The sequence below is a fragment of the Cryptomeria japonica genome, chromosome 6, assembly GCF_030272615.1.
Source record: "Cryptomeria japonica chromosome 6, Sugi_1.0, whole genome shotgun sequence".
Taxonomy (NCBI): domain Eukaryota; kingdom Viridiplantae; phylum Streptophyta; class Pinopsida; order Cupressales; family Cupressaceae; genus Cryptomeria; species Cryptomeria japonica.
The window spans coordinates 505,280,604-505,304,988 of record NC_081410.1 but is presented as its reverse complement, the minus strand read 5'-3'; the positions used below and the strand labels follow the sequence as shown (position 1 = coordinate 505,304,988).

At 35.1% G+C, this 24,385-nt stretch overlaps 1 protein-coding gene across 1 annotated transcript in view; it reads right to left on the bottom strand.

The window, feature by feature from the left end:
• LOC131052777 (protein EXPORTIN 1A) overlaps window positions 1-24,385 on the bottom strand; it is a 52,937-nt gene that overhangs the window by 24,470 nt on the left and 4,082 nt on the right. Inside the window, exons 2-19 of the mRNA XM_057987386.2 lie at window positions 24,083-24,199; window positions 14,862-14,954; window positions 14,606-14,677; window positions 12,050-12,157; window positions 11,875-11,957; window positions 11,578-11,716; window positions 11,288-11,356; window positions 11,123-11,200; window positions 10,834-10,896; window positions 10,605-10,649; window positions 9,987-10,094; window positions 9,784-9,882; window positions 9,268-9,471; window positions 8,890-8,949; window positions 7,427-7,537; window positions 5,964-6,061; window positions 5,775-5,883; window positions 1,164-1,229 (exon numbers count right to left, since the gene is read on the bottom strand). Coding sequence (XP_057843369.1) covers window positions 1,164-1,229; window positions 5,775-5,883; window positions 5,964-6,061; window positions 7,427-7,537; window positions 8,890-8,949; window positions 9,268-9,471; window positions 9,784-9,882; window positions 9,987-10,094; window positions 10,605-10,649; window positions 10,834-10,896; window positions 11,123-11,200; window positions 11,288-11,356; window positions 11,578-11,716; window positions 11,875-11,957; window positions 12,050-12,157; window positions 14,606-14,677; window positions 14,862-14,954; window positions 24,083-24,199 — 1,722 coding nt within the window. The remainder of the gene's footprint in view (window positions 1-1,163; window positions 1,230-5,774; window positions 5,884-5,963; window positions 6,062-7,426; window positions 7,538-8,889; window positions 8,950-9,267; window positions 9,472-9,783; window positions 9,883-9,986; window positions 10,095-10,604; window positions 10,650-10,833; window positions 10,897-11,122; window positions 11,201-11,287; window positions 11,357-11,577; window positions 11,717-11,874; window positions 11,958-12,049; window positions 12,158-14,605; window positions 14,678-14,861; window positions 14,955-24,082; window positions 24,200-24,385) is intronic.

The following is a 24,385-nucleotide window of genomic DNA, read 5'->3' as shown; positions in this document are numbered from 1 at the left end:
TTCTTATGTTGGACTGATGTTATAGGACATATTCAGCTACCAGTTTGAAGATTTTTGGCAATTTTTCATGAGTAATGCTATTTGTGAAGGGCTTCATCAATTGGAGCTGCAGAAACCAATTGTTTCAACTACTGCACTGCCATTTTGGATGAAGTTCGAAATACATTTTGGCTGTTGCAACTTCAGTCCAACATGTATCCAAGTTGATTGGTCCAAACTTGTGAGGATTTCAGCCAACAGCACAGTGGTAAAGCCCATTGGAACTCAAGGGAGTTATCATCATGCTCGTTATGAGATCAAGGTGGTGGAGCAAAAATACAGTGGCAAATTCATAGGAGAGCCTTTGGAATTGTGGGAGCTTGAAAATATCCTCAAGCAGAGAGAAGAAAGCATCATTTGGCATCATGTCAAAGAGGAGCATGTTGTGAGCGGGTTGTCAATGTTGCTTGATCCAAATCAACAATGGGTTAGTATAATCCCTGAGGTTTGTACTTATATTGTGGTGAGTCATGCACACCTCTTTGAGATCAAGATGTCAGGATGATCAAAGTTCATGAATTGAATAACCATTCTTTGTCTCTCATTCATTATGTAAGTTTATTTTGTATATTCATGTAATTTTTATTTTAAGTTTTTACAGAGTCTGGGTCAAAATTTTGGGCTGCCAAGTTTTTACCGATTCCCACATCTGAGTCAAAACTTTGAGTTGCGATTCTCTCAGATCAAGCTCCGCAGGGACACTGGGAAAGGCACTCATTGACAGGCAAATCAGTGCTTTTTCCCTGAGAAGACAACCAATCTTCTATATCTGAATTGTGAAGTCTCAAAATTGGGCTTGTGATGAGGGCATTGTGTTTGTGAAAAAAGCAATACCATCCTCTAGACAGAAAAGTTTGGAGCAATAAGTCAAGTAACTGTCTAAAAACTTGCTACTTTAGATTATAATTTAAAATATATTGTACAGCATAAATACATAATGTATAAAATTTAAAAATTATACATTGAATAATAGGTTCTACGACAAAATATTTCTATTACATGAAAGGATGAGGGATGATGGAATTTTACCTAATTTGGCATAAATCTATGCAAATGTGGACCTGATTTTCAACATCCATGTAAATAATATTTAAAAACTGAAATATAGTATAAGAATACATCACCTGGACAACTACAAACTTTCTCTTGCACTTTTGCACTATCTTTAGGAATGTATCGCATGCCATGTCCTGAAAGAAGAAACAAAGAAAGTTGCCTCTATTTGAAACTCGTTTAGCAAAAGCTATAACAAATCCACACACATAGCTTCAAGAATTCAGTTAAAAGTAGGAACATACAAAATTTTCAGGCCTAAATTATTTTGAAAATAATATTACCAAAATGATGCATTTTTTTGTTTCTGGAACATACACTTTCAAATTGCAAAAACAGATCTACTTCCTCATTTTGGATAGTCAAAACTTCAATATGTACAGTCCTTTTTTAACAATCCTATTTTCTTTGAAGGGTACATTTTTTTGTACAAAATGAGTAATTATATTGATCCAAGGAGGAGAATATTGTCCTCCTCAATAATAAAATGTCTCAGGTTGATGCATGCTACTTGGCATTCATTGTCAATCTTATTGTGATTTGCACTCACTAATTAGGCTTAAACCAGTGATAACTTTAAGAAACCCCCCTCAAAAAAAGATATAAAATCTTGGCGAATATTTATTTACTTTTGATAAAAATAATAATTTGTATTGGCGAATCTTTCATTTTTAAAAGAAAAATATTAATTTTATTGGCCAATTTTTTTACATCAAATTTTTTGGTAGAAAATCTTGGCGAATCTTAAAAAACAATACGTATGCATTAATTACTATTGTGAATAATTTCATTTAAAAAATTAAATTCTTATTGAAAAGTAGAGGTCTAAGGTGGAAAATATTAATGAGTTTAAAGGGTAGACACTACTTTATTTAGTTACTACCATTAATTTAAATTTAATCTAATAGCCTTCTTTGTATTTTGTTAGATAAAATGTACTTTAAATTTGTAATACTCATGGGCCCGAAATTGTTTTTATACCATTAATTTTCATTGAGGTCAACAATTGAAAAGCAACTCAACCACCATGAGAATTATAGCTTGTAGGTACAATTTACCTCATAGAATGCAATGATGGTCATCAGATTATATTTTGAATCAATGGTGGTAACTAAAGATTACCAATCAAACCCTAAAGTAACTAATAATTATGATGTATTATTGGCGAAATAATTAAATTTTGGCGAATTTGATCAAATCATGTATCGAATATTTTGGCGAATCTTTGAGATAAAAAATTTAATAAAATAAATTCTTAGGATATAAATAAGACAAAAATAAAATTTTGTAAAAATGTGGCGATTGAGGTCACCTTAAAACTTGAATTATTAGCCAAATTTTGATATCCAAATTCTAAAAAATAGCCAATTGGCAAATATTAGCCACTAAAAATATCACTGGCTTAAACCAACTCAGTCATATCAATCCTACCTATTAAATGCCCTTAATTGAACAACATACTTGTTGTAACCACCGAAATTGAAGGTTCATTTAATGACATCAAACAATTAACAATACCAGAGGGTTTCAGCAATACACCAGGCCCCAAACAAGGCCAGTCTCAATTGATGCCAGAATACCACCAAAGGCAAACTATATTGATCACCCACAAGATACAACCTAAACATGACCATAAGAACGAAGCAAATCTATAAAAATCATCAAGATGTGAAACATAATTTGTAAAGAACAGTTACATGAAATCTATGTTACCAGTCCATCCCTACACCTTGCCGATTGGATTACGATCCATTTCAGGTATAGATACTAGTCTGGTGCGGGTGGAGTGCAGCCAAGGCTCAGGATTTGACCTATGGGTTCATCCTAGACAAACTCGGGAGAAGCTGCAGAGAATTTTGATGTTCTTTCTTCACATTATGTCACAAGGTTCACCGAAATCAATCCATTAAATTCAAAATTCAGCTAACTTTTTAAAAAACTAACAAAATCGTTGAAAAACATCCGAAAAATCATACCAAAAATGGTTGACATATTTTATAGTTTGCAATAGAGTTTTCTGAATTTTTTTTGTATCATAAGACATGGGACATGTAAACATAGAACACAAGCTTTTGAATGTTTGTTTGAACTCCTGTCTATGTCTTGCAACTTTGCAAAGAGGAAGTTTTGTTTGTTGATTGTTCCACGCAACATGCTAATGGTTACAGAAGCCACTTGTTGCAGAGCTAATTTGGGACCATTCTATTGAGGACGACATTGGCTACCTTTACACGATGATGCATTCGATTTTAAAGAATGAATATCAAATTCGAACGAACACAGTAGTTTTATTTTTGGAACCCCCATCCTATACTTGCTTGAGATCCCCACTTCCCTTGTATTCCCGAGCCAGCAAAAAGATTTGTATTCTGATTCTAGATTTGAAATTCGATACTGATTCTATATATTGAGTGAGCAGTTACTTACATCAAATGTAAATTGTTTTTTTAATATTAACATTTTACAGTTCAAATATCTTATTTAAAATATCTATTTATTAATATCCTTAATTTATTTTTTAATATATTAAAACCAATATGAATACTACGAATATTAATATAAGTTATAACTATAATCACATTAATGTATCTTTATACTTCTTACATACATATATATATATATATATATATGTAATTATTATAAATTTATTGAAAAACCTATAACGTTAATCTAAGACCCTGTAATTTTTATATATTTCTTTATATTTTTATATTTCTTTTATATATATATATATATATATATATATATATATATATATATATATATGTAATTTTTATTACATTTTTGTATGGATGAACCTATAACCAAAAAAAAAATTTGACCGGAACTGCAAACCAAACCCATGAACCTGAACCCAAACCAGTACCAGGACAACTAACTTAGCACATGATCAATACAGTTGCTTATAAACAGTTGCCATATACTACAGGCCACTCATCCCTTATCTATGTTTGAAATGTCTGAGAAATTTATGGATGCAGATAGTTGTGCCCTTATCCAGGCTGTATGTTGTGTTTTTTTATTAATCAATGTTATTTCTCATGTCAAAAAGTGTCCTACTTTTGCAAACTGTAGAACTTAATACAAGTAGAACCAGATACCTAGTGAAACGTATAAGATAAAAACCCATACAGCTCAACTATTCTTGTAGTTTTTCAAGGAAGCTCTGACTGTTTGTAAGCTGTTCTCACTATTTGTTGAGAAAGTTATGTGCAATTAAACTTGCCATATAATCCAGTGCACTCGTGCCTTATCCATGCTTGAAATATCTGAGATAGATAGTGTGTAGATAGGCATGGCCTTATGCAGGCCATAATATTGTAATGTCTGATTAGTTACTGTTATTTCTTATGTCAAAAATTTTCCTTGTTTTGCAAACTGTAGGACTTAGCATAAGTAGAAACAAATACCTGATTACATGTATACGATAAAAATCCATTCAGCTCAACTGTTCTCGTGGTTTTTCAAGAAAGATCTGACTATTGTAACTGTCCTCACTGTTTATTCAGAAAGTTCAGGTGGTTTGTTGATTTAAGTGGCAAAACTTAGTGGTTTCCAATCCAGTCATAAATAGTTTGAACAAGAGAAACGGAGTTTATGTCTTGCCTAGTAGCATTCGATTTACATGACTATGGTAGAGCTTGGAAAATGGATAAGTGTTTTTCAATTGCACAGACTTAAATAAGACAAACAAGACAAATTATGAGAATTTAAATATACCATAGAATACTGAGAAATCTAGCGTTGATTTTGTTATCTAGTGCAAAAATAGTGTGCATACTTTTGACATCAAAACAAACACACCTTTACCAGATATGCAAATTTACAACCGCTATGACAAATATCAAAAATGTCATTAAACAGGTCAAAAGATTCAAAACCATTCTTATTTTCAGTAAGATAAAAGTTTTATATGCCAACTTAATAATTTTGGGCAGCCCTTTGTAACATAGAAAACACTATATATTTTGAATTAAATACAATTTTTATTTGCACGTGTTTAAATCTTGATTTTTTGAATTACACAACTTCATTTAAATAGTGTGGCTTTGCCTGCAGAATAGTACAGCAGAGGAAATTGCCGGTGCCTGTAATGATTACTTGCCAAAATTTTCATTATTTTAGCAAGCAATACTAATTAGATTCCTTGTGTTAATTGTATGTATGTTATTTTAAAATTTGTGATTACATGTGGGAACAGACTAACTTGCCAGTTTTGTAAATTCTGTGTCATTCCATCTTAAACATTTCATTCAGCCAATTTACAACCTAATAAGAAGGTATCTAAAACAAATGAGTAGACCAAACCAGTTCCACAACTCACTGATTGAGCCTCTATATCAGCAATAGCACTACTGCCTCAAATTGATAATTATATTCATAAAAATGCTAATTAATATTACACATCAATAGAATATGTATTCTTAAAGCTTATGGTTTGTGTGCTATTTATCCATACATTAGTCAGATAGATGACCACCTGCAATTATCTTCTGCTAAATCAATTACCTGATACCATAATTTTATATACAGATTAGACATCACAAAATGTATTACTTGTCACCATAATTTTAAGCCAAATGTCAAATAATTCTTCAAAATCTAAATACATCAATACTCATGAAAGAGAAGAGGTAAATTAACAAGAGATTTAATTTCTCTTATGAGTCATATGAAGTCACCTGTACTCCAGGATGAGTCTCGTGCATGAATTCAAAAAGTTTATTAACAACAGTTTTCAAAAATTTCCAGTGAGCTCTTAAAAACCTCGGGTATTGTCCCACCACATACCTGATAAAATTAATCAGAGTGTTGGATAAGCTTTAAAAATATACAGAAATGACACAAATGCATAATGAAATGTCACTTACATGATGTTACTTGCAATCACAGCTTTATTATCTTTTCCCTTCGTGATTTCACATAGGTTCAATAAATCTCGAATAACTGTCACCAAAAACCGATTTTCCTGTCAACACCCAAATTATATGAAATTAGTAGAATGCTAAAAATTTGGCTATTTAGTACTATTCAAATCAAATCATTGTAATCAATGTAAATTGTTACACAAAGATTAGCAAACTTTGCTAGCAGTCCTCTTGCTAATGATTTTTTGTGGGGCCTTTTTAGGGGACAACTATTTAAAAAGGAAAACTCTTAAAATATAGGAAATTTCATATATGCATATGGTAACATCAATAAGACATTCATCATATACATTATAAATGAAAGATTTGACAAACAAATTAATAAAATTTCATTACTTTCATTGTCAATGTGTACATATACATATCACTTAGAATAGTCAAATGTTTGTTCATTCATATTCAAGCAGTAGCTTTCTAATATAATATAAATAGTAATACATCAGGTTTTACCAAGCTCTTGTGATTTAAATGTGTGCACAACGGTTATGCCAGTTTGATTGGATGTCATCACCCTTTAAAATCATCTTATCTGACTTTAGCTAGACTTCGGGGGAAATCTAATTCAAAAATACACTGGAACTGGAAAATGTTTTGCCTATTGTACTTGGCCTCGAATCTCAAGTTTATATAAATGGCACTTAAAAAAGGCTTGCATGCTATCATAAGCAATGCGAAGGCATGAAGCATATGGAATGTATATTCATGAGAACCGAAATTTCCCAGTTACATGTTGCAAATCTAATCATTTGATAATCAATAGTCCACTGAAATAAAGGCTGATTGACAATCATTGGTGTTACTTATAGTTGCCAAATAGCTGGGTAGTGGACATGCTGATAGCAAAGTTTCATTAAATTTGGGGAAAAGTTTGAGTGCTAAAAGGAAGTGTTGTCTAGCTACTGATGAGGTGGCAATATCATTTCATCCTCAGACTCCAAGTTTTAAACAAAACCATGTTTTTTAAAATATGCTTTTTTGACTGGGACATAATGGAGGACCCAGGAGAGCAAAGACAACCCTAGCCATCCCCCACCACCCCCTTAGAAAAAACATATCCTGGGAACATTTCCTGAAATACATACAAATCAGAGATGCCTGGGGGTCATTTCTGTCCCATCCCTGCATCCCCAAAACATCCCCCATTGTAGATGAGGTCTAAAAACGCAGGGAACGCATCCCCAGGAAATGTAGAAAAGAACTTTTCATTTTGCATGCAAGCAGAGCAGAGGCATATTAAGATGTATCACCTCTAACTGACTATAGGCAACATAAATTGGAAAATACAGCAAGAGAAACAGATAAATATTAAATATAGAACAGATAAAAATTATGCCTTACACCCCCATTAAAGATATGTCTTCCAAATTACCAATATACTCTCGTAAGACAGTTTTTGCACAATATACCTGGTCCTCCATCATAGAACCTGAAATAGATCCAATTGCCCAGCATAACGTGTTCAAGTTGTTCCATGTCCAGTCCTCACCATTAAGTTGTTTACTAAGCTTTTTCAGCATCTGCAGACAACCAAGTTACAAAAATCCATGAGATTCAAATTCCTGGACAAAAAATCAGAAGTTAAAATGGTTGGGTACAATTTGAACCAACTTTCATTATTGTAATATCATCATCACAAATGTAAATCACAAACGCCTGCATAAACACATTTTTACACATCACAAAAGAACCCACAACTTCTGCAATTCATCTCATGAAAGCTTACATAGCTATTCACATATTTCTAGCGATGATGACACACTCAGTGGCTCCAAAAATTCCGTGTATTAGGCATTTCTTTGGAAAAAGAGTCATGAGGTAAAATTTCGTAGTGTCCCTTATTTCAATGTTGAAGCTTCACAATCAGAGAAAAGTATAAATGTTTCCCTCTCAGATTCGGGTTACTCTAACACAAATCAGTCCATGGGCATTATTATGACTGGTGTGGCTTTCAGCAGACCTATAACACAAATAATTTTCTAAGTTCCTGAATCAGAATCAGATACAGATATGGATTCATGGGTGCAGTGTGTCAGTACAGCAAAATGGGACTGGGTACATCCATACGAAAAAGATATAATATTTATCACTCTGCTTTTATTTTATCATTTTAATGAAAAACTTCCCATTCATATTTTAATAAAATACTTCACAGATTATAAAATAGTTTAATAATGGGAAACCGAAAATTTGAAAATAGTTTGAATTTCATTTATTTAAAGTTAAACCTTAAAAGCTTAAATACCTCTTAAAACAGTCAATTTGAAATCAAAAGACATAAATATAAATCAATTGTGCATGGTCAAATAATAAGTTTATGGTTCAAACTTTGTGACTGTTTGTTGAAGCTGGTCTAAGCAGCCAAGGGGCAAAAATTTATTGCTATATTGACTGTGCAGCGGAGGGTGGCTTTTTTCTGAGATGTTAGAGCTGAGCAGATGCTAGATTGTTTGGTTTTCCTGCAACTTTTCAAACACAAAATGAGTGAAATGGTCATTTAGGGTCTTTTAGTGGTCAATAAATCAAAGGAACACAACAGGAACTTTGCCCCCCTCTGCAATCACGACAGAAACATCTGTAAAATGCCACGTCTCACTTGGAATCACCTAGGTTCATTCCATGACGGTTCTACAATTCTGATGCTAAAATCTAAACCCTGCCTGATTCCACAGCCAGTTTGATTTCAATTCTGATTCCAGGATGAATCATACCTGGAAACAGCCTATTTTCCTTTTGATTCAGTAACTTAAATATTTTTCAGAATGTAATCTCTCAATATGCATTTTGTTATCCTGATACCTACCTAAAAGGCAGAGACGACTGGAACCAAACAAAAAGTAATAGGCATGTTACTACAAGAAGTAATTTTCACCTGTTGTTCTGTATCTTCATGATCAAGGTGTGATAAGTAAATTAGTGTCTCCCTCATTATCTGCAAAAGAATTCAAACCAAGATAAACCATTTTTAGTAACTAAGAAAATCAATGTTTGACCCTCCCTAAAGGCTAAAACCAAAGATAAACTAAAAAAATTGATGCATAATAAAAAACAACAGATCACACTCGCAATTTCCAGAAAAATCCAAATGGAAAATCAACAATATAGTGATTTTGAGACCACTAACTTCAAATGATATCCTTCTATGTATAGACAAGACAAATTCCTGCTCAAATTTGGTTTAAAAATATGATTAATTGGAAATCATTAAGTTTCAGATTCTGTGATTGTTTCACTATTTCAGAAAATATACCTTGTACTGAACAAGAACATCATTATCTTTCATAGTCTCTCTAACAATGTTTCCATTCTCATCTTCTACAATTAGAACTTCTTCAGGCTTAGCCATACGACAAATCATGAGCATTCTCAACTTGGACATAGGTTGAGCATACAGCTGTCTCCGCTGTATAAGCTGAGATCCAAGCCCATCAACCATACCAGAAAGTAAAGGAATCTGCATAAACACACCACAAAAAACTACTTTATTCAAGTTCATCATCCTTTTGAGGAAGACATCAAAATGAAATAATAAAACTGAATCAGCTAATACACAAGTTCAATAACAATAAATTTTAGCAATATTAAGGATTGAATTATGATAGATATAGAGCATTCTATCTAAACAAATTACAATCTTAGTGTATTTAACTTGCAACCTGAAATTTCCATGGATACACTAAGGCATCATACAAATTATACCCTTGCACATCCTAGAAGTTAAAAATACTGACAAAGAACAACAAAGCAACGTTCATGATTGATTTACCTGAAGTCCCAAGGCATTAACAGTGGCAGCAGGATTGTCAGAAGCATTATGTGCCTCAAAAAGTTCCAGAACTATAGCATTCCAATAGTCCAGACAAACCTGTAACAAAAGCAGAATAACCAGAATAAAATAGCTTACAATTAAAAGATTGTTACTGTAACAGACTACAAGTAGACAAAGCAACCCAAAATATCAAAACTCACCTTGAAAACTTCAGTGTCATCCACGTAAGAAATACCAATCAGATATTCAAGACCCATGAGAAGTGCAGTCTGGTTTTCAGGAGTACTTTCAAGTATGCGGATGTGTGACTGCAATAAGGCATTGAACATCAGGGTAAAAAGCAAATCAATCAAAACAAGTTCATCCACATTCCAGTATTGTCAAAACAATCTAGAGACAAAAATCAAGCAAATCATTGTACACAGAAAATATCCACTATAGAATAATACCTGCATTTGATTAGATAAAACATAGTACACTAGTTATAACACATAAATTACACCTTGCATACATTTGAACACCTGTTGAACTATCAGTAAGGACATTAAGAAATTAAATCTTCGGTTCACAACAATTCAAATAAAACCACACAAACTATTTACGTCAAATCAGACAGCCATTCATCAAAAACAGCTCATAAATGAAGCAAAATAATCAGATTAAGAGTAATTGTCACAAAGGATTATGACATCATTAGTATTTTAATATTTATCATAGACTTAATCAGAACTGAGAAACATCAAAAGTACAAATGGAAGGCTTGGAAGACAAGTAGCATTCAAACAAAATCATCCAAAATCAATAAATAAGTATTTTACCTTGTAAAATGAAGTGAAGAAAAGTGCCAGATTCTGAATGAATGCCTGTAAAACATGGAATGGTTTAAGAGGTCATTTGCAAAGACAGTATAATTAGAACTGAGGCATACAAAATCCAACAGCTTAAATTTAGTTCTTTGATAATGTATAATTATTGTATTGTGAAACACCGTTAACTACTGCCATGCTATACAACATAGCAACATTGATTACCATGAATGAAACATACCTGTTCTTCAGTTGATCCATTTGCATAGGCCTCTGGGATTTTTGTTCCGGGTGGTAGTATAGTCTAACATCATGCATGTTACAATATATTTTTAGAAAATGTCAAAAGCAATAGATGTGTAAAAAATAATAATCCACCAAAAAACATTTTTTTATCAAGACCAGCCAACAGACACATCTGCAAGAATGATTTTACTTAATCATTTCAAACATGAATGAGTTGCAAATCTCTTATATTTACCAAAAATCACAAACTGTAGAAATTTATAAAGAAAAATCATTCATAATACCTGCAATTGCACCATGAAGATTGTATAAAGCTTCACAAATTGTGTATCATAGAAGTCCCCAAAATTGAGTGCTGCAACCTGAATAAAGAAATGCTACAAAGTTAGTCACAATATAATCAACTCAGAAATAAAGAGAATGTGCTATATGAATGCAAGGACACATACCTCAGTTAAGCATTGCAAAGCCAAATTTCTGTATGCGGGTACAGGAAAAAGATTTAGCAAAGTATCAAGCTGTGACCATCAAAATACCAAAACTAACAAATGGTTAGCAACCTTACTAGATAGTAGGACTGTTGACATACATCAATAAAGCCATCATGTTTTAGATTATTTAAAACATTCAGCTTCCTTATTTAAAACAATATGCAATAATGAAAAGTCAAAGACATTTAGATTAAAGCAAGGGTCAAAGGCATCTAGATGAGATGATATATGCTGGATGAGAAACAAACCAGGGGAGATTCAAAGATATAACCAAGAGGAATCCATGATAAAAATGCATGAAGAGTGGCCAAAGTTGCCCTTATAAGTTCAGGTCGCTGTGATACAGATAATACATAGAGACACAGTTCATGTATAAGCTGGAATTCACTGCAATTATTAAAGAGTTGACTCAGATTGTGTAGCTAAAAGCTATCAAAAATACCCATTCAATTTTTAAAAACATAATTCCCTGTCTTTTCAAAGTTCAACCATATGAAACTGAAATAAACTTTCCATGTAATGCTTAAACTGACATATTGCTCTACCTGTTCAATGACTGCTTAAGTTCCTTAATCTTCTGCTGTGTCATCTCACCTCGAGAAAAGTCAAAAACTTCTTCACTAAGTAGCTGAGGAAAACAAAATAGAACTGTTAGTAACATCTTTACAAGATCAGAACAGAGATAATATGAAATTTAAAATGCATGATGCATTGTCTTACCTTCAGAATAGCCATACAATTTTCACATATTGTTTCACTACTCTTTGCAGCTGAAACAAGGTCAGGTATAAATCTTGGCCATCTGCCTGGCCATTCATGCTTCAACACCTGAAATATTGCAAATTTACAATCACCACAGCCTTACAAAAATTTCTCGAAAAATTGCTACATCCCATAAAATTGCTACATCCCATAAACAGGCACTTTGTACCGACACTATTCTGAATATGCAAATTTATCGATCTTGAAAGAAAATGAAAGAACACTCACAAAGGCCCTCCTAGTACAGACCATAAAATCTGTGTCCAATAAATTTTTCACAAGTAGATTTTACTCCCAGTTATTTTGCCAACAATGGCTTGTTTAAATATACTCTGGATTTTGCATAGAGCATGGTGTTTTTACTGATATGGATACATGCAAACACACAAAGCAAGACATTAAAGCAACTTTCCTTGTTGCCCTGGTTGCAGCAGGCAAAAAATAATTTCAGCATCGCAAAGATAACTAATGTAATTTAAGCTGTTAAGTACAGCATTGGGTTTGGGTACATGGTTCTGGTACGGCCAAGAAAATTTATATAGTACCAATGTTCCATGGAGTTTCCTGACTGGGGGGCGAGGAGACGCAGGGAAGGGTTTCAGGGACAGGGGGGCCAAGGGTCTAAATTTGGGGACGGTGGCAGAGTGGTGCTGGGGGGGTGGTGCTGATATTAAAAATAGAGGTGAATTGAAATCTTCAAGGCAAACTCTGCAAAATAACATCTCTGTGAGTGTCCCATGAAAGGCCAACTAGTTTTCATGAAGTTAAAGGTTGCAATTAGTATGTAACAGCAAGTGACATATAGCAAGTGACCCAGTGGTGTCCCCGCCAGAGGTGGAGGAGGTGGCGGAAGTGGTGTTGCTATGGGGTGACGTAAGTCTCGGAAACGTCCCCCTTCAGGACACGTGAGTTTTTTTGGGGGGCACGTCTCCGTGGAACTTTGTATAGTAGATTATGGACAAAAATGCCTATTTCCTATCTTCCACATCTCCCTGGTTCAATTTTGTGCGTGCATTCTTCCACTCCTTTCCCTCTGTGTCTGTATAAGATCCTAAGTTTCTAAGTTTCTACATAAAGCAAGTCTTGTCTAAGTCTTCTTTTCCTTGGTCCCTACTAGACTTTCAGACTTGCCCTTCCTCCTAACTCCACTTTTCCTTTATGCTTGTCTGATTGTGAAACTTATCCATCTATGCATAACTGACATCCATCCTGTACCTTCATTCCCTTCTCTTGTTGTGCTATCAGAGTTGTCCATCAGCATCCCATGATCCCTTTCATTCAAAACCCACTCTTCACCCTTGCCTTGTCAAAGTTTCAAACTTGTCACTAACCTTCATGCTTCCCATCTAAACCCTGAACTCATAGGGCAGAAATGAAAAAAAAAAGCATTTATAGGGCTAAATTTTGCTGTTATACTGCTCCTGAGGGGGACAGCAAGTTAATTGTAAATATTAATTATCAGATAATAATATTATAGTAGGTTAATGAGTGACAACTTGCAGTTAAAGTACCAGGTGCGGATATGATATGGGACCCACCACAATTGTGACGCAAGATTTCTTACCTTCTCCGGAAAAGAGAAAACCTAACAATTGTTGTGTGAAGGAGCACCTTACACTGCAAGATAAAATGCATTAACTTCCTTGTACACCAAATTCACTTGTCTTTCTGCCAGATCTTAAATGGTTTAGAGTTTATTGGTTTTGTTGCTTCTTTTTCAGCAGCCTACTTGAAATCCAGCGTAAATTAATGTAAATGTCATGTAATATGAGTTGCTTACCATATAAAAGTATGACTTCATTCATAATATCAATGCACTAACACCCTTTAAGCTTCCTGCAAGTAGTAGGGAATATCTAATACATACACAGAAAAAAAATATTCCAAATTTGAGAATTTAACAAGTTGTTTTAAGATTGGAACCTTCACCATATCATTTCCCCTTCTCAGATATAGTTCTCTTATGTTTTCAAGTTCTTAAGAACATGGAGGTATTTTGTGAAGAGCTGTTTACCTTTGGTAACCGTAAAACAAACTTCTTTTTATAAATGCATATTGCTTTCAAAGCCAAAACATAAAGCAATGCCATAAATCAATTTTTTTTGTGCCTGCATTCAGGCATTGAAATTAGCAAGCAAGCATACTTTCTTAGATTCAAAAATTAATTATAGTCAACGAGCAAGGTTTGTTGCTATATTTTTACAAAATGTAATGAAATCTGAAGTTATCAAACAGCTTCTATAAGAGAATTTACAGATCAGTGCCCCTTGTTAAAATTGATAAATATATAAGCAAAATTTATTAACAGAACTAAATAATCATGAAGACTTACAGGTACTAGAAAAAAATATAACTGACAATTACAAATTTATTATTTTTATTTAAAATCCTTAAGATTCCCTTGAATGAGAGATATCCTGAAAGCACACAGAATTATGCAGACAAAATCTCAATCATTACATTAAAGAAAATATATCACCAAAATTGCCACAGGAATGAAATTATATAACTCACCTGAACCAGTATTACATTAAGCTTGTTTACATAAAGCTTCTCTCGACGGAATGAAACTTCATCACCTGATAGCTGAAGAAAAAAACACACTCAATTTTTAATCTCAGTGGATTATAAAAAATAAGGCCAAAATAACAAACTATCAGTAAATTCACCACAAAAAAAATCAATTTCCAAATTTCCATGCAAGCAAGTAAAGAACCAAAATAGATGCAACTATGAGATGAGATCTGATATACAGTTTTTTATTCTGTACCTGAACAATAAGATCTGATATAAAGTTCTTTATTCCATCACGTTGTTCAACAGGCAATGCGTTCCACCGATATTTGATAACTCCTTCAAGAACCTTGCAATCACATCAATGAACCAAACATCAGAACAAATCCAAATACATTTCACAATTGACGCATAGAAGGAATAAGATGTTTTATTTATGTTTATATCACAGCAATAGTTAACAGTTATGTGTGCACTTGAACTAATTTATTGCATGCATACGTCAACATTGACTAATTTGGTTATGCATGCACTTCAGTTTTCAAGGTCTAATGTTTAAGTCTTAAGCCAAGCTGAGATAGACTGTCATCTGCACTAAAACTATTTCAAAATTAAGAAATACTTCAGATCAATTAATAGAGAATCAAAATTAAAAACCTTTACTTCAGAAAAATTATGCAACCGTAAAACCATGGAAGCCCATGCACATAAAACCTTGAACATATGCAGAGGCTTAACTAGTATATGTATCTTAAATAGATCTATCAAAAAAATACCAAGAGATATCACCTTGGAGCTATTTTATCAAACTTTGGAACCATTTTATTTACTGCAGCCATGAAGACAAAAATTTTATGTGCTGCTTATTTTGGAAATATTGAGTTCATTACTATAATTTAATGTTTTGCCATGTAAATGAGACTCAAATTTAGGGTACAAGGTAAGCGTTTTTGTTAACACACTCACGCCATTACACTCCACCCCTTGCTGCCATAGTAGAATGGCTCTCAGCACTAGTTATTGTTTCTTTTAGCTCTTGGTTGTTAACTGTAGCTTCAGCATAATGGCCTCTAATTTTTTATCCTTGCCAAAAATTGGAAAAAGATGTATCGTCTAAGTGATATCTTAATTTCAAGTACAAGGCAGGTCTTAATTGTTCATTTAAGTTCAAGGAAATTTTTCACTCATAGGCTCCAACATGCTTAATATATGATTTACATTCTAGCCTTGCAACCCTCTAATATTCGCAAGGCTCCTCCTCCTGTTGTCTAATTGCTATCTTGATTTAGAATCTAAGTTAAGTTCTTGTGCATTTTCAGCATAAAGAATTTTTTCACCCACAGGCTCCAATGTGCTTAATATATGATTTGCATTCAAGCCTTGTTAAACAACCACCTAATATTCACACAATTCATCTGTTATTGATAAATCTGACTGCAGCTTTGCATTTACCAACCATTGATGCTGCAAACTTAACACATGAACACAATTGATACCTGAGACACACCTTAAAATATGCCATCCAGTTGTGACAATGGAATTGTTCCATTTTCAAAGCTTCAGATTTTAAGCTGTTTGATCAAATACCTATCTCCAAATATTTTCTAAAATATTCTATCATACACTTACAAATTGAAAGCCCAATACAAAAAACTATTTTATGGTTAAGTGATCTCTTCAAATACTGCCTAATTGATGATAAATATCTACCAAATGAATTTCTCATTGAAACATAAGCTACTTTAGTAAGCACTCCAGCTGGCAAGCCATGTCATACCCACAGAAGAGATTTCAAGTACTATATTATCATGTGAATCCAATTTCACAAGGCACCACCAACAATGAGATTTGCAGATGTCTATACCATTGTCTCACAACCATATTCCAGCTTGCAAATTCAAAGAAAGTTAGGAAATTCATTTTGCCAAGGTGAACACGTCAGTCATTTTAGTCATGAGTTTTCCATAGTCCATGAAGATAATTTAGGAGTAACTGTAAAACTTTTTAAGAGAAAATTCTAAGAGGCCATTCTTATCAGAAATGACGATCCAATCTTAATCGTGATAAAGGTCCGACTTTAAGCTTCACCTGAAAACCTTAAATGAATTCTCTCCAAACCAAGCCCTCTTTTGATTTCTCTCTTCTCCTCAACCCTCTTCCCCAGTGTCTTGATCAAACTTATCTTCCCTCCTTTTGTTTCTTTTCTCTGTGCTGACCATAATAGCAAAGTAAAATTGGTCTATTGTTATTCACAATAATGCTTTATACTTATGACAATAGTTGCACTAAATATTCTTCTTAGGATTCTCCAGAGGTTTGCCTTGTCCTTTCTGCTGGAAGGACTTGCCTTTGCCCTTGTCCTTATCCGAGGCTTTGGTAGTGAATGCTTGTTCAAATGGAGGATGTGCTGGTGCTGCTACCAAACTGCTATTTCCATCTATCCTGCTGCAGAAGCTTGTTGCAGAGGTCAGTAAACTTCAGATCAAAACTAGTGGAAGACATATTGAGGGTTTCAATAAAATGCTCGTAGGACCGAGGTAAACTCTTGAGCATGATCACCACCATCTCTTCTTCCTCCATTTTGCGACCAAAAGCCTCCACCCGATCGCATATATCTTTGATCATCGTAAGATGCTCCTGCAGAGACATCTTATCGTCCAGCACCATGGAAAACAGCATGTTCTTCAAAAAGAACGCTCTGCTTTTATCTAAGGTTTCAAGGAGATCCTTCAAAAGAGTCCAGATCTCTGTAATTGTCTTGCCAGACGGCACTTGAGGCACCTGATCATCAGTGATGGATAATTTGATGAGCATGGCGGCTTCCCGATTGCACTCATCATATTTGTCTTGATCTTTTCCCGCTGCTGAAGGTCAAGCCGTAGTACCCAAAACAACCTAATCAAAACACTAATACTCAAATATTGTCAACATGCCTTGTTTCCACGTGTTATAATTATGGCTATTGAACATTTGAGTGCTCTCCAACATGGCGTTTATGAGTGATGCCATTTTGCACACAAGATTGCAAACTTAAGAAACAGGTCAAAAAACTGACAAAGTATGCAAGAACAAATCCCAAGGCACTGTCAAACACAAATCCCGAGGGGTAGAAGAAACACTGATTTTTATTCCAAAAAACCAGTCAAAAAAATTTGGCAAGAAACCTGAGGCATCCATCCCAATGCACAAATTCCGAGGTAGTTGAGTGCAAAAAAAACCCACAGGTACCCAAATTGCAGAAAGATGAGCAGAAATTTTTGAAACCCTAGGTCACAGAGTGAAAAAAATGCAAAAAAATCCACTTGTTTATGCAGAAACCCCTAGGTCGCCTGATGACAATCAATATTGTAAATGGTGCCTCAGCCAACTCGGCAAGAAATCTGCAGAAAACGACGCTGGAGATTATGAGAAAGCACAGAGTAATGGCGGAAAAATGGCACCTCAGCCATGACGCACTACAAAAAATGACGTGTGCACAAGGAAGCAAAAAGATCGTGCAAAAAAAATAAGCAGAAAGATTCGAGATTTTCCCCAATGCAGTTCGCAAAAGAAAGAACACCAAAAAACTGCACGTTTCAAGCACAAAAAACACTCCCCACGAATCTTCGCATGAAAAATGCGGGCACAGAGACGCAACTTGTAGAATCGTGACGTGCAAAGCAAAAGAAAATGTCTTCACAGGCCCTCAAAATGGGACACGATTAGGTACTATACAAACCCGCAATCTTGGATTCGGCTTTCAAAAATCCACACAATTTTCAAAAGAAATTGGCCCACGAATTTGGATAAGAACCTTTGAATTTTAGCTTCAAACAAGCCCAGGTGATTTTTTTAAACACTTAAGAAACCCTCTGAAACTACTAAACGATTTTCAAAAAAAGGGTTTAGAAGAACCCATGAATTTTTTTATTTAAAATTCGCCCAAAAAACAATCTGTTCTGATACCATGTAATGGTAATTGCATCATTGATTGATTGAATAACGAAGTACATATAGGCAATTACAAGACGATGTGTCCATAAGAAACAATTGTAAACTAAAGCAAAAAATAGAAACAATCTATTCTAGCTAAAATAAACTATTATTACACTAAATAACCATTAACAACTAATTAAATACTAAGTTACTAGTTCGGGTTCGGGAGCGGGTTCGACGACGCGAATCCGGTTCCTGGGTTCAAGAAAAAAAAAATTGCCTTTTGGGTTCGTGGGTTGGGTTTGTCCATACATATACATATCTACATATGTGATGCAATGAAAATAGGGATTAGTGGAAAACCAATATGAGATCATCTAAATAACATGCTCAACCATAAACATAATGAACTCAAACCCTTTCAAAACATATCAAGAAAGATTAGTAAACAAGAAGCTAGCTAAGAAATGAACAAAAAGAAACGAATACTTCCCCATGATGCTCCCTATGCCATGGCTCTTCCGTGTCCTCCTCCTCTCCAAGATCTTGCTGCTATTTGAAGTATGCCCTCAACTTGAGCACTAGTACAAAGGATGTCCAATGGAGGATGGGAGATGAATGATTATGTCCAATGTGTGTGTGTGTCTAAAATATGCATATATATACATGTACGTATATATGTATATACATATATATATATATATATATACATATACATGTATGTATATATTACATGCATGTAACAATTTAAAGAAAAATATTCAAAATCATAAAACTAAATACATTTAATAGTAATAGTATGCTACTTCATAATTGATCAATGCATGACGAAAACACAACAATAGAAAGGGTGCTTTTAGGGTTTTTAATTGCAAAAGAAGGTCAAAAATGTGTTTTTGTTATGTTTTGGCACTACCTTTGGATACGCCCAGGTTCATACCTAGCGAACCCAAACACTTGGGTACATACTCAAGACGAACCCAAACACTTGGGTACGTGCTCAAGGCGAACCCAAGGTGAACCCCACGCATTCCCGAACCCGGTTCGAGTACATGGACCAAAATAGGCAACCCAATAACTTAGATTAAATACTTTAATAAGCTTAACTTTTGCCTAGCACTACCACCATCCAATGTAAGCAGTAAATATATTTATCTGTTGCACTTGAATTGTTTTACCCACTTTACCCAAATTATGCTTTCGGTAAAAGAACAATCATGTATTCAATATAATAATGTAACCTGGTGTGCAAGAAACTATATTAAATTGTTTCCCTAAGATGATCAAAAACTATATTTATTTCAGGGATACTTCCTCTCAAAAACCACAAATATAGATGTTATATATAAAAACTAATGAAATTCTTATCAAACAGAATAGTCTCTACCTATATTCCCTTTGAGATACTTCCCTTCAAAAAATCACATTGATACGGATGTTATACCTAAAACATGAACAAGGTTCTTCTCCAATAGTGTATATGTTTGAGCCCAAAGAAAACTTCCTATCATGCATTCAACTGCTTTCCATATGGACATTTGAAAACTTCAACTATTATAGTTAGATTGACTATGGCACTAGTGTCACAATGAATCTTATACAAATGCAAAGAAAAAGGTGAAATAACTCCTTCCAATCAAACCCTCTCATTGCTCCCCAACAGAAATTCTTTAAAGCATAGGTGCAGTTTCCTAAGCGATTTAAGAAAAAAGCCATTTTTTAAAATGAATTCCATGCAATTGTTTCCCAAGCATGCTGTATTTTTTTCACATCATTTGAAACATTAAAGTGATTCAGTCTTACATTCCTTTTTATACGCAGTGTGTAGGTTATGTACAGTGTTCCACGGGGACGCGTCCCCCCCTTTTGGGCGCGTCCCCCCATCGGAAGACTGGTTGAAGGGGTGAGAAAAGTGATTGCAAGAGTGATAGGAACTAGAAGAAGCAAGAAGAAGAGGAAGAAGAAGAGGAAGAAGAAGATTCTTCTACATTTTGGAGAGATTTTTCAAGCACGAGGTAGGGTTTTTCAACTTTTTCTTGTTTGATTTTCTGATTTTCATTGTTCTATGTCATTTTTGGAATTTTTTTCCCTATTCATCTCAAGACTCAAAATGAGATTTGATGTTGAATCTTGAGGGCATCATTCATCATTTTGCCCTCAAGATTCAACATCAAATCTCATTTTGAGATGAATAGGAAAAAAATTTAAAAATATATTGTTGAACTAGGCTTGAGGGCAAAATGATGTCCTCAAGATTCAACATCAAATCTCATTTTGAGATGAATAGGAAAAAAAATTTAAAAATATATTGTTAAACTAGGCTGATTTTATTTTTATTTTTATTTTGTGAAATGCAATGTCAATTTCACAATGAGCTCCCAAGGCATGAGTGAAGATGACATGGAAATCCATTCTCATAGTGAGAATGATTCAGAATAAAAACCTGAAAATGAGGGGGGTGACCATGGGGCTGATCCTGGAGCCCAATCTAGTTCTATGGCGAGTACACCAGCTAGTACAGGTTGCCCTTCAAAGTTGTTGGCACCATATGCTAGGGGTCATTTTGATCCTAAGTCTCCTCTAAAACAGTTTGCTTCACGAATATCAATACAAGCACATCACATTCAAGTGGGGAAACAAGGAAGTGGAAGTGCAATATTTGTGACACAGAATGGTTCAGTAGCATTAGTAGGGTGAATGCACACTTTCTGTTTTGGAGAGGAAAAGGCGTGAAACATTGTAAGTTTTTGGAGGAAGCCAAAAATATACAGTACAGAATTGAGTTTAACAGGCTTTGGGGGGTTCCAGATGACACAAATATTTCGATGCCTACTACTTTGTCTGCTAGGGCAGCACTTCAGGGCAACCAGAATGTGCCACATGCTTCGCAGACGAGAGGAATGATGTTTGGATCTCCATCCACTTCCACTTCTACTGCCGCCAGGGTTGGGAAACGTAGGTTGCAAACACCACAGAGCAACCCCATTGCTGATATGTTTAATGTGCAGCTGAGAGATGAGATAGATGAATCCATTGGCAAGTTCTTCTTTGCCAATGGCATTCCATTTCATGTTACACGGTCTCCTTATTATAGGGAGATGATGGCTATGGTGGCCAAGGGAGGACCATCTTATGTGCCACCAAGGGAGACGAAAATAAGGACCTCGATCTTGGATAAATGCTATTCCAAGATCAATATTTTGATGGAGAAGATGAAGGCATGTTAGGTGGCATCAGGGTGCAGCATAGTTATGGATGGGTGGACGGACATTAGCCATCGTCCACTCATCAACGTCATGGTCACATGTGCAGAGGGCCCATACTTCCTTAGAGCAGTTGATTGTATAGGGCATCGTAAAGATGCTGATTTCCAATTTCAGGTCCTCAAGGAGGCTATTGAGGAGGTTGGGCCACAAAATGTGGTCCAAGTAGTGATAGATGCAGCCCATGTGTGTAGAGCAGCAGGGAGACTCATTGAGGCAGCCTATAGACACATTTGGTGGACCCCATGTTGTGTGCATGCCATGAACAATGCACTCAAGGAGATGGGGAAGATAGACTGGATTAGAGGAGTGGTCACAGATGCGAGAGATGTGCAGACGTTTATCTGCAACCACCACACTTCACATGCACTCTTCAAGACCTTCGCGAAGAAGGAGTTCTTGAAACCAGTTGAGACTAGATATGCATCCTATTTCATTCTCTTGGAGAGAATGATTGAGTTGCAAGAAGCATTGCAACTCATGGTTATGACTAATGAGTGGAATAGGTGGGTTGAGGCCAAGACAGAGCAGGTGAGAAGGGTGAAGGAGATAGTGAAGAGTGATGTGTTTTGGACTAATGCGAAATACATTGTCTCCATCATTTCTCCAGTATTCCAGGTGATCAGATATGGGGATGGGGATGCACCTAACCTTGGAGAGGTGTATGAGTTCATTGACTCTATGCTTGACCAGATGAGGGTTGTTGTGCGAGTGAAGGACCCCTCTTTAGCATTCTACAATGAGCAAATCCAGCCTATCATTCAGCGTAGATGGGACAAGTTTACCACTCCTTTGCATATGGCTGCCTTTGTCTTGAATCCTAAGTGGTACAAGGCTAGACCGGGTAGACTGACACCGATTCAGGATGATGAGGTGAAGGTGGGTTTCTTTAGGTGCATAGAGAAGATGTTTGATTCCAGAGATGCCGGCACAATGCGCACTGAGTGGGGAAGATTTGCACTCTTAGAGGTTATTCAAATGCGGCAAAGATGGATATAGACACTATGGCACACGAGGACCCACTTTTGTGGTGAAATTGTCATGGCCTGAAATCTTTGACCACCACTCTAGCCATTTGTCTGCTTTCCCAGGTTTCCAGTTCTTCAGCTGCTGAGAGGAACTAGTCTACATATAGCTTCATCCACTCTCTTATGAGGAACAGACTTACCTCTAAGAGAGCAGAGAAGCTTGTGGTTGTACACAGTGCTTTGCATCTCATGGACCGCAAGACACTTGTGTACAAAGAGAGTCCAGCGGCATGATGGGATGTAGAGCCAGAGGAGCCTTCACAGATTGATGAGGATGATACTACCACTTCAGTTGCAGGGCTAGTTGGTGTGAGCTTGAGGGCCTTTGATCTTCAGGAGTCCAACAGTTCCAGTGAGGAGGAGTTCGTAGATGATTAGAGGCCTCCATTAGCTACATTTTGAGTTTTGTCATTTTGTCTTTGACTCTAGTCTCTTTTGTAATGCTATTGCTACACGTATTTGTATTTGGCTACTCATTGTAATGATGAATCATGTAATCATCTTTATTATTATAGACTTTGCAATGGCATCAGATATTCGTATTTTCATTTTCCTTTTTCGATATTCATATGATAGAAATGAGAAATCTCCAATTTGACAATTTCATTTGTCAAATTTTATTTAGCATTTAGCAATTAGTATTACTAATCTAAGTAATCTTGGTATTTCCTATAGTTTCATTTGAAATCTAATTCTTATATTGTTATACTATTATACATCTTTTCAAAACTAGTTTTTCAAGTACTATATGTATATGTATAAGTATATGAGCACCACCACCCCGCCACCCCCCGCCGTCGTCCCGCCATTGTCCCCAAATTTAGGCCCTTGGTCCCCCCGTCCCGGAAACGCGTCCCCCCGTCCCCAACGCCCGTGGAACACTGGTTATGTATAAACAATTTCAAAAACTTTAAAGAAATTAATAAAGCAACAAACAAGATCCTCAAACTCTCTGCATTTTTCTAACATACAGTATGCCATAAGCTTACAGTACATGTGAAAAACTAAAAGAGTTGCAATATTTTGGAACAAAGAATTGAAAATATTTTTTTCTGATTTATTATCCAAAAGCTTCTCATCGCATTATTTTCGAACACAGTACAATCATGCATAGAATCATTAATAGATTCATGTTAAACAACTTACAGCCCATAAAACATTTTTCATGTCATCAGAACAGGAGGATTCAATTCCCATTGTTTATACAGAATAAGCAATCATCAGTCCGGAGACACAGAAAGATGTCAAAAAAATTGTTAAGAGGAGACTACCTGAAGCGCAAAGAACTTTGTGTTCAGATTTTGTGAATTTTGTAAAATACTAACAACTTGAAGCCATGTATCTGGATTATTTTGTAGCTCTCGCAATATACGCTCTGCTGCTGCTCTCTGTCAAACAAAAAAAGAATAATACATGAGATGCGCTTAAAACAATCACATGATATTAATGAAAAAAAATTGAAAAACATTATACATTATATGACAAATATACATGCCATTAGCTTTTCTTCTTTCTTTAACCCTTTTAAATGTCTGTATTGTAAGAAAGAAAGAGAAAAATTATAATCTGTTATT